Raw genomic sequence first — 15,008 nt, forward strand, 5'->3', positions numbered from 1 at the left:
TTATTAGTTGGCACTCTACTGCACTCTCCCACCTATCTTATTAAACTCATGGATTTTTTTTATTTTGGTATCATTAATATACAATCACATGAGCAACATTGTGGTTACTAGATTGCCCCCATTATCAAGTCCCCAACACATACCCCATTATAGTCACTGTCCATCAGCATAGTAAGATGCTATAGAGTCACTACTTGTGTTCTCTGTGCTATACTGCCTTCTCCGTGCCCCCCCCCGACTTTATGTGTGCTGATCATAAAGCCCCTTATTCCCCTTCTACCTCCCTTCCCACCCACCCTCCCCAGTCCCTTTCCCTTTGGTAACTGTTAGTCCATTCTTGGGTTCTGTGAGTCTGTTGTTGTTTCATTCCTTCAGATTTTGCTTTGTTCTTATGCTCCACAGAAGAGTGAAATCATTTGGTACTTGTCTTTCTCCACCTGGCTTATTTCACTGAGCGTAATATCCTCTAGCTCCATCCATGTTGTTGCGAATGGTAGGATTTGTTTTCTTCTTATGGCTGAATAATATTCCATTGTGTATATGTACCACATCTTCTTTATCCATTCATCTACTGATGGGCACTTAGATTGCTTAGACTCATGGATTTTTATCTTAATAGACTCAGTGTGGACTCATGGATTTTAGAATTTGTTATAAAACGGAAAGCTTTAAAATTCCCAATCCTCAGTTGGCTCTTCTTTTCTTACAACACTCCTAACATGATATAAAGTGTCTCATGGAGACCCATTTTAATTTTGTCTTGGTAGTCTGCAAAATTTTTAAATATTTTTCATGTAATGCCCTCCAAAATTAAATATGATTAACCTTTGGATCAAGCACTGTTTTGAAATACCAAAGCTGCCACCTATTGGAATGGATAATTGCAAGTTGGCTATTTTTATGGGCGTGGTTGCTGTGTTTAAGACTGAATTGAATCAGAACCATCCAATGTAAGCTTTCTGTAAAACATTCCTAGTGTACCTAAGTCTTGATCTTGGTTCTTCTTGAAAAATCATACAAGCCCAGTGTTGACGCCACGGCAAATTAGATGGGTCTGGAATATAGATGGCGGTCTTACAGGGCCGAGGCATGCTATTTCTTTTATTAATGTTATTTTTAAGTTCTAAGTTCAAATAAATGTACATTTCTCTCAGCTTTTCAACACACTACTGGTTTAGTTTTTGAAAAAATTGGGTTATTTTTCTCAGAACATTAAATTTAAAAAGCAAAAAGCTCAGTTAATCCATATTCTTTCTGTCTTTTAGAAGAAAATCAACAGCTTACACGTAAAAACCTTATGTTCTCCAAAGGGATTTTTAAGTGCTCTGCTGTACCTTTCTCCAAGACCATGCTGTAGATTCAAGAATACAGTGGGTGTAAAGATATGCACAGTATGGTTGTTTGTAAATACCTTTTTAGACGTAAGAAAAAAACTGTGACCTTGAGCAGGGGTTCAGTCATTTTTTACTTTCTAATGCTATTAAATATCATCAAATGTACAGCAGAACTTTTAGAGAGCCTATGTGGTCTAATTTTAAGCATAAATATCATGGAATAAGTTTTGCCTGATATGGTAACAATTAATAAAGAGGCTAGTATTTACTGAGTGCTAACCACCTCACTCAGCATTGTTCCAGAGCAGCGCTGTCTGGCAACAAGAATCAGCTTTATTTAAAATTTCAGTCCATCACAAGCTAATACATGATTCCACTGCACATGGTTGGTGTGCAGCTCAGGCTACATGCGCCTCACCAAGTTCAACACTCAAATTGGTCTCTAGCCCGTCCAACAAAATTCCAACAACCCTGAGTTTGGAGATCATGGCATTGTCAAATGGCTAAGAAGTTTCTGGCTTTCTGGATATTCCTAATTACAAACAGTTCATAGACTGGCACTCGTCCACATACCATCTAATGCATCACTGTAATATTTAATCTTTGCAACAGACCTCTGAGAAAAGTATTTTGCCTATCTCAATTTTACAAAGAAACTGAAGCATAGTGGGCCTCCCAACTATAAATGCCCTCAGTTAGCAGACAGTAGAATTCATATTCAAACCCAGACAGCTAACGTGCAGAGGAGCCAGTATCTGAACCAGGAAGACTGACCCCAGAGCTCGTGCTCCTCCCCAGGTACTTGTTTCATTTTAACTACACAGTAAGTAAGAACGGTTTGGTGTTGGCCATCAGATGAGGACCTCCTCAAATATCCTGTCTACAGTTTAACCCCCTACTTTCACCCACACTCCTCTCTTCTCTTGGTGGAGTCCAGGGCCTTTTTCCCATCCCAGGCCAATGATTCGTCCATTCTGTTTTTTGGGTTCTCTTGGTCCACCAATCATCCCAACCAAAGCAACTGAGCAAGGGCAGAAACTATATCCATTTTACAGATGAAGAAGCTGAGGTTCAGAGAGGTTAAGATACTTAAACAAGCATGTTACTAGGGCTCTATGGCTACAGGGTGACCACCTCCTGTTTTGTCAAGGAAGGAGCCAGTTTATTGCCCTGGAACCTTGTCTGGTTAGCACCTTCCTTTCACTCTCAAGGGTCCCGCTTTGGACAATAATTCTTGGATCACCCACGTTGCTAAGCAAGTGGCAGAGACAGAACTGACACACAGACGTGCGACGGACTCTGAAACCAGGGCTTCCTGTAATTCCAGGCTACCTCTTAAAACTTCAAAATTATAATGTTTAGAAGATTTGTTCTCAGTCATTATTCATTCAGCAAACATTTATTGAGTACCTGCTATGTGGCACTGTGCTAAAAGATGCAATTAAACAATGACTAGGGCACAGTTCCAGTCTTTAGAAACTCATAGTTTAGTGAGGAAACAGACCACTGTTGGGAAGCTTTTGGAAGTGATTGGTAAGTTTATGGCATAGATATGGTGATAGTTTCATGAGAGGATGCTTATCTCCAAACTCATTAGTTTGTGCACATTAAATAGGTACAGTTTTTTGTATGTCAATGAGCTCTCTTAAGTGGTTTAAAATAAAAACCCAGAAAAATCTTATAGATCCTTATATTTTTATTTCCTTTGCAACTGGATTGAGGAAGTGGGATTTAGTTAATTAACTGGCTAGAGAAAATACAGACCTTGACCCCTCATGTACCAAGAGATTCAAATGAGGCCATTTGCTTAGGGCCACAAGGCAACCTTTAAACAGCCTCATATTTTAAGAAATCAGCAGAAATAATTTCCCAGATGTGGATTAGTCACTTTTAATTGACTAAGCCACTGAATCTCAATGAGATTCTAAAAGAAAAACAAGGCTGAGAACTCTTTTTCAGTTAACTCAACTGTGAAGTGTAACATGCAACAGAAAACAGAGGAAGAGCCCAATATTAATCTAACCATCTCTCAGCGGGGGGTGGGGAAGGACACATTTTAAGCATCCTAGAAGCTCCCTTTTTATTTCTCAATTACGAACACCTGCACCTCCCTGAAGCAAAGCACTGTTCTGCCTTTGAACACGGGAGCTTAGCCGTAACTATGTTTGAACTTTGTATATATGGACTCACATAAATACTATTTGGGTCCAGGCTTATTAAGCTTGTGAGGTTTCCCTGTACTGATGTGGGTTAGTCGCTATGATTGCAACGGAGTGTTCGCTCACATCACAGTGCCTTTTCCTTCTGCTGTTGATGAGCACTGGGATTGTTCCAGTTGGCGCTCATTAGGAGTTCTGATCCTAAGAACATCCTTGAACACATCTCGTGGAGCACATCTGCACGTGTTTGGAGTGAATTCATGGACCACAGGCTGTGCAGTTTGAGCAAACGCTGTCAGACTGTTTTCCAAAGTTGTTCTGTCAATATGTATTTTTTTATACACACAGTAATGCATGAGAGTTCCCACTGCTCCACTGGCACGCGACAGAAATTCTGTCTTTTAAGTTTAGCCCTTCTGGTGGGTGGTTAGTGGTGTCTTGCTGTGGTTTTAATTTGCATTTCCCTGGTAATTAACAAGAGTGAGCACTTTCCAGTTATTGGCCATTTGGATATACTCTTTGTGGAGTGCCTATTCAGCTCTCTCGCCCGTTTCTCTAATTGGGGCTTTTTCTGTTTTTCTTAATGAGTTTTAGGTGTTCTTTATGCTCTACTGTATTGGTTTTCAGACTTCAGTCTGCATCAGAACCACCCTGAGGACTTGTTAAGACACAGATTACTAGTCCCCACTGCCAGAGATTCCAATTCAGTAGGTATGGGGTGAGACACAAGAATCTGCATTTCTAACAGGCTCCCAGATGATGCTGAGGCTGCTGGTCCAGGGACCACACTTTGAGAACCAATGTTCTAAGTGTATTAAATGTAGCAGCAATAGATATTTAGAGCAGTTTAGGCAATGTCACCTTTCAAAAACAAAAACTCAACAATTTACTACTTGCTCAAACCCAGGACATAAACTCATACTCTCTCCTTTCTGCAAGGTGGGCAGCTATCTCTCTGCTTAGAATATTTGGGACACTTAATTAGCCAAGAGGACAAGTTGGTAACAGAAGTCATGTTTCTTTGTTTTGTTTAATTTTAAGGAAAACTCAATGGTTCAGCAGCAAGGAACATGAGTCAGTAATCCCTCCTGGAACAAAAATACAGATCTCTGAGTGAAGATGAAAACTGCTATTTATTTCAATTGAATTTTGTTTCATTACAAAATTCTAAGGTGACATTAAAACAGAAATAAAATAGAAACTTTTTTTTAACTGCCTTAACCTCTAAAGACCAACTAAACACATACATATTTCAAATATTTCTACTGTTTTAGCAACCTTCAGTATTATCATTGTTGTCATGTCTGTTTCCAGAAATATTAATCACGACTATTAAATAACTTACTGGTTTACTGAACTAAACATTAACCATATTATTTCTAAGTACAAAGAGCTGAACAGCTACCACAGTCAATGTACTTTGGTAGTTTGCTGTACATGTACTTTTTAAGGCTTGATTCTATAAAACATCAGTTTCTTTCTGTTGAAGAGTCCAAAAACCTGCTGTATGAAGGTATGCAATTTGAGGGTGGTTACTCCTTATTCTAAGAGGTCATGAGAGTTCACTTGAAACTATGATAGTAAAGCCTTTCATAACTTCAGCTCAACATACCGCCACCACCATCAAGAAAAACTAAAGGCTTGTAGTTCAAATAAACTACAGCAGGTCCTAGGAAGTATGATGGTTTGATTCACTAATCAGAAAGACCTGAACAAACTGCTATTATGGATCAGAAGTAAAATAACCTGGACAGGTTCATAGAAGTGGACCTCTGGGTGCATCCTGAGAACATACGGCAAAATGACAGTCAGTGTTTGCAATGATATTCAGTTTTTCTCACCAAGTCAGGGAGCCTATGCATACAATTTAGAAGAGATTTCAATAAAGCCTAAACCAAAAGGTTTATAGTCAACAGAGGGTTAGCTGTCCATAAAGCAGAAACCCAAATACGACTGCTTACTACAAACTCAGGACTTACAGTTCACGGTTTGGTCTTTTTTTGAAAATATCACCATGCTCAGACTAAACCTGTAACGGCTACCAGGGTGGAGTCACACAAATCTGAAAGACAACCGATGATCACACTTGTGTCCTTTGTTATCAAGTCACCTCTACGGGCTCCACTTTTGAGGAAAAAGCACTATTTTCTCCTCTTCTTTTAGAACATATAATGAAACAATGTCCTTCTATATTTTAAACATATATCCTTTTTTTTGGGGGGGGGGTGAGGCATGAGGCATAGACTCTCGCTACTATAATGTCACTTAAAGTAAAGTATATCTTTTGGTTTTCCTATTCATTTTATCTGTTACTACTTTAACCAGAGGCCAGGGGGAATAATGGCTCCTAGTTATGCAAAAGAAAAGGGGTGAGACAAAAGGGCAACTACACATAGTCTTTGAGGAAATAGAGTCCCTGATATAACTGGAGAGTAATAGGTAATTCTGGAGGCAGTAAAAAAAAAAAAACTATGACAACTTTGTCTTAAACCTTAGAAAACGAGTTTTGGCTCTGGAGTCTCTGAAGGCACAAAATCTGGTTGACAGCTTTTATTGGTGGCCTGCACCTCTGATTTGGATAAGAAACAAAATATTATAACATGTGACAAAAATAATAAATCATTTTGTTAGAGGTTGAAATCAATGAGTGACACTGGGGGAAAAAATCCAAATAAAGTAACCTCTTTTTGTTGGTATGAAAAAAAGGAGAATAGAGTTTATGAAGTACACAAACTATTGCAAAAATGCCTTTGGAATAGATGTGGTAGAGTCACAGTGCTGTCTCAAAAATGGTTACGGTTGAAGGCTGTCCATTGGAAGCATTCAAAACCACATGGCCATTCTGAGTAAAATCTGGGTAATTCCTTCTGAAGTACACCTGTTAAAAAGAAAAAAGGCAGGCATATAAATAACATGTTTAAAAGTTTTAAAGTGCTCTTCCCTAAGGCAATGCATTTCTGTGTCCACTTCTCCCTGTGAGGCAAATCATATCACAGGTGCGGGAACAATTAAAAAAACCAGGGACATACTCATCCTACGGAGAAAGTAGCTCTATTTAAACTCTCAGTGGGCCTGGGCTTAATGCCAAAACCCTGGAGATCCACTTCAGTTCTGATCATTCTGATTCAAGATAATGTTTTATCGTTACATTAAATTGATAAGCAAAATCATTTAGCTGACACAAAACCTGGAGATAAATTAAAAACAGGGTGACAAAGGGGCCGGGTAACCTAGGGTCTGCATGAGGGTTTCTCATTTTCACACATAAAATGAGCACAATAGATTTGGGTGTTAATATCAGGTTGGAATCCGTATATTTTATAAACTCTGATTGACAAGCATTGAAACCCTGGCGTATATGTATGAAATATCCCAGCATTTAATTTGCGCGGCAAAGCAGTTACAGGGCCTATAGAAATGGGATCTGTGGATAGTGGGCCACAATAATGAAAAGAGAAGCAGAAGCTTAACGATGACTCAACCAAGCAACTTCTCTAAAATGTAAGATACCGAATAATAGGACGGTTCTTTGCCAAGCCTTTGAGTTCTTGAATTCTACAATTTCTAGCTGAACTAGAAGAGATACAGGTTTTCTGATAAATGTATAATCAGAACATAAAGGTAATGAAATGCTGTCAAGTTTCTCTGTTGCACAATCATCAGTTTTTAGTAGCTCTATCGTATCTCACTTCCTTGACAGATGCGCATAACAAAATGAAATAATGTCAAGACTTGTGAGCTCTTATCTCAAAATGTGTTTGGGTGAAAAAGGATTTCAAATGCAATTTTTTTCCCCGCAAAGAGGAATCTGAAAAGTTTTGTTTGAGTCTTTAAAACAGAAAATGTACCTCCTATCTGAACCTGACACATGTCATGAGCTGGGTCTCTCAGTCATAACGATTCTGAATCTATTTTTACAAAACCTAGCTCTAAATATATTTGTGGGTGCTATCAACAAAGTTATCATGGGAGACAATGGACTTCATACACAAAAAAGAAAGGTGCGGGACACCTACCTTTGTATTAAGTGTACTTTCTTTTTCTCATGCTTATAAACTTCTTACTTTACTACACATGAGTAGCATCATTACACATGAAATACTACTCCAAAAAAGATCATTACAAAAGAAATACTATATATTAAGATGTCACTTAAGGAGAAAAATAAGAACTTCTCCATGAATGCTTGGACCTCACTGGGTGAAATCTAGGGCTATTTCCATTAAATGGAAGTATTTGAAAAATAGACTTTTTACAGGGGTAATTTCATATCCACCCCCTCCCATATCCTTACATTTTTTAAGCTAGGCTCTATTTTGTGTGGGTGCTTACTTATGTACTCCAAAAAAAGCTATTTCTTGATGAATCTAAAAATAGTCAAAAGGACACATGATAATACATTTCATTTTCTTCTGCTCAACAGAAAAATCAAAATAAAAGTTCCTTCTTTGCAGTTTTTATGTAATTTTTGTGAAAAAAATGTTATTAGTAGCAATTTTTAACTGAAATGGTTTTAGCTTCATAATCTGAAACACTTGAACTGAACAATGAAAATGAGCTTCATGTGTATGAAATCCTTGATTTGACCTTTCTTTTCCTCATCTGTTGCCATGTCTCAGAATACACTTGAACAGCAGAAGTGAGAGAAGGCTTATTTTTCCCAGTACAGGTATGAAGATAGCTGAGATGACAGAACACTTGTTAGCAAGGTCCTCAGGTCAGCCGTTAAACCTGGGATAGAGGCCCATCTCGGCTCTCTCCTGGGACTCGCTGCCGATCCTGAGAACATCACTTAGACCCCTCCACACTGGGTGCCTCATCTGTGAAATGAGACAATGATTTACTTCAAGGGAACTAATTAATGGCTACAAGCTGCAGGTTGAAAACCTGCCGTGTTAAGTGCTGGGTGCGATCGTCATGCTGCTCAAAGAAGTGGCCCCTTAGTGCCTGGAAAGCAGCAGTCACGCAGCTTGAAGGTGAAAATGAAACATCTTGGAGGCCGTTTGGAGGATCTTTTGACTTCATCCTACAGAGCCCAGCATGGTACTCGAGACACATTTAATTCAGTGAATAAGGTAACTGGGAGACAGAAAGGTAGTTAAAAGATTACAGAATGTGGAGGGCTAACACTTACTAACTGGTGACTTTAAGCAGTTACCTAGGCTCTTCTGCCTCAGTTTCTCCCATTTATCAAAAAGGATAATAATGCCAGCTCAGAATGTTTGTGAAGATTGAAGGAGACAATACCAAAAAAGTTCAAGTTTAGGGCAAGTAAAATATGAGACCAGCGGGTACTGGGTCTCCTGTTCCTCCTCCCCTCCTTCTCTTGGGTTTGGTTTATTACAGTTCCTCTAATGTAGGTTGAAATTATGTTTTTGCTTGAAATCTAACTTGTCAATAAAGCCACCATCATGGAATTAGATCTTACTAAAAGCAGCAGAGCAATAAAAATACCCCTGCATGGATACAGGCCAGCCACCAAGTTTTATTTACATTGTATTTACAAGGGAATGGTTCATTATGTTGAATTCTGGCTCAAGACTCTGCCAGTTTGTTCTGTTGAACTGCATGGCCCTAGTTCAACCCTCATAACAAACTCCTCCTCTTTAAAGCAGGTCTGACTTTGGCATACATTCTGGTGGGTATATTGTCAAAGTTAAAGAGTGATGCTCTTAAGAAAATGGAAATGGATTTTCTCTCCTCTTATCCCCTTAGAAATTACCTCGAACAGCAGGTATATTTTGAGATTAAAAAACATAAGCCCATCTCTGATGAAATCAGGAGTCATCTGAAACCTCAAATGGCAAAATATCCAGACGTGCTGCCATATGCAACTGGACCGAATAGAGCAGTGGCAAGATGGGGATGCCTATGGGGGCAGATCTCAGCCATCATGGAGAGCACAGCTCTCTGACCAACTGAATTCCAAGGCATGTCAAGGAGGAATCACATAGAACCACCATCTTTGCCTGAAGCATGTACATTGGTGAGGTCCTAGGAAAAGAGAAGGTCTGAAATGCCAAGTAGTATTGCAACTACACATCTCTACAGACTAGGGAGGAGTACAGGTTAAATGAACATGTAGTCTAAATTTTTCTTTCTTGCTTGCTTATTCACACATGCACACATGCACGCACTTTCTGCGAGTCCAAAAGGAGCTTCTATGTTAAGTGGAGAGACTTCCCTGTAATCTGAGATGATGCCCTAGCCACAGCTATCCTGTAAATAGGAAAAACTCAAATCAAACATGAGTGGTAGGAATAATAATAATAATAATAAAAAGAAGTTGTAAGATCTGTAAAGTATATGAACAAAAAGTGAGGAAAAGGATCAAGATGAGCAAATGACAGATGAATAGACATGCACAGAACAGGTGAAAGTTATGAAAAAATATAATGCAATACATTCAAAGAAAATAATAAAACAATCAACCTGTGGACAACAGAGATCTAAGAGTTTAGAAAAACATGGCACAGTGAGAGAGGGTGATGAAACATGAGTTGACAGGGGCCAACACTGAAGTGGTAGAGAAGAAGGAAAACATCAAAGAAATGACAGTTCCACTGAAAGCATCATAAAGTAGATTAGCTACTGCTAAGAAAACAGGATGAGACATGGAGGACAGGATGGAGGAAGCAAGCACAGTAGTTGGGTATTAATAAAGAATTTTAAAAGATCAAGGAGAAAGAGCTTTATAAAATAGACAAAGGACAGACAACATATACATAATAGATACTTGTAAAGGATCTCCAATCACATTTAAAAAATTCAAAGATATAATTCAAGTAAAATTCCAGAAATAAAAGACTTCAGTCTAGAGACATAACATCCTAGAAAAAACTAATGACCTTCAAAATAGAGAAAGAATCTTCTGAGTACCAAGGAAAGAAGATCAAGTTATTTCTAATTTGGCTTTAGGACTCTCTATGTGAATCAACAATGCTACAAGACCTTAGAGCAAAGATTAAAACATTAAATGAAAGAAAATAACCCACGAATTTTATAGCCACAAAATTTATTTAGAGATGCATCAGACAAATATTTTGTGTATATGGTAACTCAGGGATTCTAATTCCAATGCATCCTCCTTTAAGATGGTATAGAGCATTGTTTTTCAATCTTTCATTTTCACTGCTACCCACAATAGTAAATATGCTTCATGTTGCATTGAAATAGTACAGATTCACTCTCTCTATTTATCTATACTGAAAGGAGTTAGATGAAATATTTACTGTTCTAGTTCATTTTTTTCTGTTTCACTTCTTAAAACATACTGGTCTTAACTGACTAAATGGATTTCACAATCCCGCTAATCATCACAACCCAAAGTTTGAAAAACACTATACTAGAGGATAAAATGTAGCCAACTAAGAAACGGAGGAAGTACCATTTAAAAGCAAGTAAAAAAAAAATATATATATATATATATATTTAAGTATTTTTAACAATTTGAAGGTAAACAGAAGAAAGACTAAACAACTAAACAACTAAAGTTCAGTGGCAATGTGGAGAGAAGATATGTTTGCCAGTGTTTATAATGGTAATATCGATAATGATACTAAAGTATTTCTACAAGAAAAGAAAGGAACACACATGAAACAATGAGCAAATAAACAAAAATTACAGACTACAAATAAAAAGGTTAAAAAAACTCTAAAAACTGAAGTATAACATGACAAAACAGAGATGACATACCTATAATTCCAATAAATGTAAATGGACAAAACTTATTTATTAAGAAAGAAAGGCTAAATTAAACTTTAGAACTAAACCTAACTACGTGCCATTTATAGGAGACATATCTATGTCTGATATTAAAAGATAATAAAGACATATGAGGCAAAAGAAAAAGTGAAAGCATGGGACTAAATTTTGGTTCAAAACTAAATTTTTTGATTCCTGATTCAGGGCCAGGGGCATTAAATCAAATCAAATCAAATTAAATGGTAGAAAATATAATTCATAGCGAAAACCTAATCATGAGTATCTGTGGACTGAAAAATCATAACATCAAAATTACCCGAACAAAAATGATGGAAACTACAAAATGAAACTTGTTACAATATGACACTAATTCACCTAAGTCTAAGCCACCCATCAAATGGAACAAAATAAATAAGGATAGAGAAGACCTAAATAATGTAATTAATAAAGGATCTAATTAAACATTATTAAACTTTATACCTTATACAGACAATAGTCCTTAACTTTTTAAATGCCCAAAGATCATTTCCAAAAATTGCCTATACACTAGAAGAGAAAAAGGTATTAGTAGATAATGTTTCGGCATGGAAACAATACAGACATTTTTTGAACTCAAGGCTGTAAGAGTCAATACTGATGAGTAAAATAGAAGCAAAACCTTATCACCAGGAAGTTTTAAATACCTCCTTCTCAAATTCTTGGGCCAAAGAGGGAATCTATGTATAACAACGCAGAGTGAGGCACTGCACATCAGAACCTAAATGATATAGCCAGAACAGTGCTCAAAGTTAACAGCCTTACAGTATTTTTATGAACAAACAACAAAGAATGAAAACGACTGCATTCAGGATGTAAGGAGCAACAACAAAATAAACCAAAGAAGGAAGGAATTAGTAAGTATAAAAGCAGAAAGTGTTAACTATAAAACAGAATACAAGCACAAGTAAGCCAATCTTTATTTGGGAGAAAAAAAAAAATCCAAACTAGCAGTTAACTCAATTAAGAGGAAAAAACAGGGAGTAAGGACTGAAGAAAGCATAAATGCTATGTAGCTATTACAAAGAATGAGATAACTGTGTGCACTGATGCGCTGATTGAATGTGGGACATTCCACTGAACAAAAAGAGGAACAGCTCTCATGTGTGCTTAAAAAGCAGAAAGACTATATTCACACATGTTCTTGTTGACGCACAGACTGTTGACAAAAGCAGAACAGTTGAAAAAAGTGCCAGGGCTAATTCACCTCCATCTTGCAGGAGGAGGTGGGTCAGGACAGGAGTGGGGCACTGAGTTCCTTTTTATTTGTAAGTCTTTAAAAAACTATTTCTTCTCCAAAGTGCTTAAGCATACATTATCTCACCTGATCCCTGTGACAGCAGTGTAAAAAGCCAGGCAGTGCTGTAATCCCTGCCTGCAGGTGGAGACAGGGAGGTTGGAGGCCTTGGGTGACAGTTAAGGCCACGTGGCTGCTAAGCACCTCTTCCACCTCTTCAAACTTGACCAGGCTGCTAGAATCTAGGATATTTGCATTTAGCAACTTTTGGGTTGTATGTGGTGATTTCAAGAATAGATAAAAAGGCACCCCTATGACACACTGGGAACAAAGCAACTTCAGGAAACCTTGACTGGGTCTGCTTCGTCACAGAAGGGAATGAATGACAGGTGTTCGTCCTTTGTGATGGGCTAAACTGTGCCCCATCTAAATCAGGATGTTGTAATTCTAGTCCCCCAGTACCTCAGAGCATTTGGAGATAGGGTCAGTTAAGTTAAAATGAAGAGGAAAATAAATTAGCAAGAATGTTTGATATCTTGAACTAGGTGACAGAAAAGTTAAAGGGAAGTCACATGAGCAGGTCCTGGTCTAACACAACTGGTGTCCTTATAAGAGGAGGAGATCAGGACACAGACCACAGAGGGAAAGACCACGTTAAGTCACTGAGAAGATGGCAATCTGCAAGCCAAGGAGAGAGGCCTCATGGGAAACCAACACTGCCGACAGCTTGATTTCAGAATTCCAGCCTCCAGAACAAAGGGGAACACATTTCTGTTGTCTAGGCCACCTCTTCTGTGTCACTTTGTTATGGCAGCCCCAGCAAACTAATGCACCCTTCAGCTTTATGTATCTAGAAAGCATTTTTTCTATTCCATGCATCATCTACAAGGATCCATCAGAGAGTGATGCAGCTTGCCTGCGCCAACATTTTCAGAAAAGCAACTGGCCAAAAAAACATGACTTGGAAGTACCTCTTCTCAGACGCTGAGTTTTCTTTTCAAATGATTGAATTCTAAACTGTTAAGAGTGAAAAGCTCGTTGACTTACGCTAATCCTCCTGGTGTTACAGTTTTGAATGATGCATTGATATTTGATGCTTGCACATTTAAAAAGCTGACAATCTGACAGCTTATTCTCCTAAAACTACTAAGCATATGCAGAAGTAATGTCAAGATATTTGACTAGGACAAGACTCAGGATCCGTATTTCCTTATGTCTTCACTCCGAGGTGACCTGAGCCATGGCAGGACTGAACTCCAGCAGTGATGTTCTGCCCCTGTGTGAACCTGGGTGACCCACCTCACTTTGGATGCTTCATGAAAGGAACAGTAGCCTTTTCACATTCAACCTGGAACACAGAACCTAGGGTGGCACTTGGCCTCTCCCAGCAAGTTACCTTCTGCTCTCCACTGACTAGCTGTGACCTGAGGTGAGTCCCTGACCCCATCTCTTCATACGTGCAGTGGGACAAAAAAGAGCTGCTGTGAGGATTAAGTAAAATCATACATGTGAGGACTGCACCAAATAAATTATAAAGAGCTACACAAATAACTCACCAGTAACATTGTTAAATTAGGTGCATGATTAGTGGACCAGGGAAGCTAAGACTTCTAATTCTATGACCTGTGTGCTTTTCTGTATGTATGTTAGACCTGAATTAAAATGTTTACCAAAAGAACAGATTTCTAATTCTGTCTGCCACAAACTAGCACTAACACTAGTTATCTGGTGGGGTCACCTTCCTGCTAAGGGGTCTTAGTTTCCCCATCTGTAAGATGAGGGTGTCGAACTATATTATGTTATCTGGACTGGTCTAAAATTCTGTGATTAATTTCTCATTACTCAGTGCCTTGATAATACATAATGATAACACAGTTTTTAAATGGAGGCTTTGACATGTAGGTGGGGACACATCTGTTTGATGTGAAATGCCTGAGGTCAAAGCACAAAAGGGTTTGCGAGATGCCTGGCTATTTTGTGACTAGATCATACAGGGAATCCCCAGTGACTGATGGGGCTTTGGCGGGAAGCTCTGACGGGGAGATGTTCTAGTAGATAAAAGTATTCTGAATTTCAGGCAAGCAGACAACGGAGCGCTCCAACTACAGCTTCTCCACAGTCACCTACAATGTGGGTACTTAAGGAAGTTCAGAACAAGACTTTATTGTCCCTTAATCTAGGTTTGAACTCTGACTCTGACAATGGCTCAGCTAGCTACGCGACCCTGGGCAATTTCCTTCCCCACCGGAAGTCTCAGCCTCTTAAACCAGTACAAGGATGGGGGAATCTGTATCATAGCAGAGCACATGGCACACGCACTTGACAGGCATCCAAACCACCATTGCCGCCTCATCATAAATGCTCAACATAATCTGAGTATGAGCTCTTCTCAATCCTTGGGTGTATGCTGTTTATGGCCAGGGAGCAAGCCTGACACCCAGGATGTTCACCCCCGTGGGACACGGTACACACACACACATATTTACAGAACTGCCTCGGGGAGGGAAGCAGGATTCAGAGAACTGTCCTATGAACAAT

The 15,008-nt window shown here is 38.7% G+C and overlaps 1 protein-coding gene across 1 annotated transcript in view; it reads right to left on the reverse strand.

Moving 5' to 3' along the window:
* Positions 1-4,495: 4,495 nt before the first annotated feature.
* Positions 4,496-15,008, reverse strand: part of ABCC4 (ATP binding cassette subfamily C member 4) — a 239,495-nt gene continuing 228,982 nt past the window's right edge. Inside the window, exon 31 of the mRNA XM_036893689.2 lies at positions 4,496-6,371. Coding sequence (XP_036749584.2) covers positions 6,264-6,371 — 108 coding nt within the window. The 3' untranslated portion in view covers positions 4,496-6,263. The remainder of the gene's footprint in view (positions 6,372-15,008) is intronic.

This window comes from Manis pentadactyla, chromosome 17 (genome assembly GCF_030020395.1).
Source record: "Manis pentadactyla isolate mManPen7 chromosome 17, mManPen7.hap1, whole genome shotgun sequence".
Lineage (NCBI taxonomy): Eukaryota > Metazoa > Chordata > Mammalia > Pholidota > Manidae > Manis > Manis pentadactyla.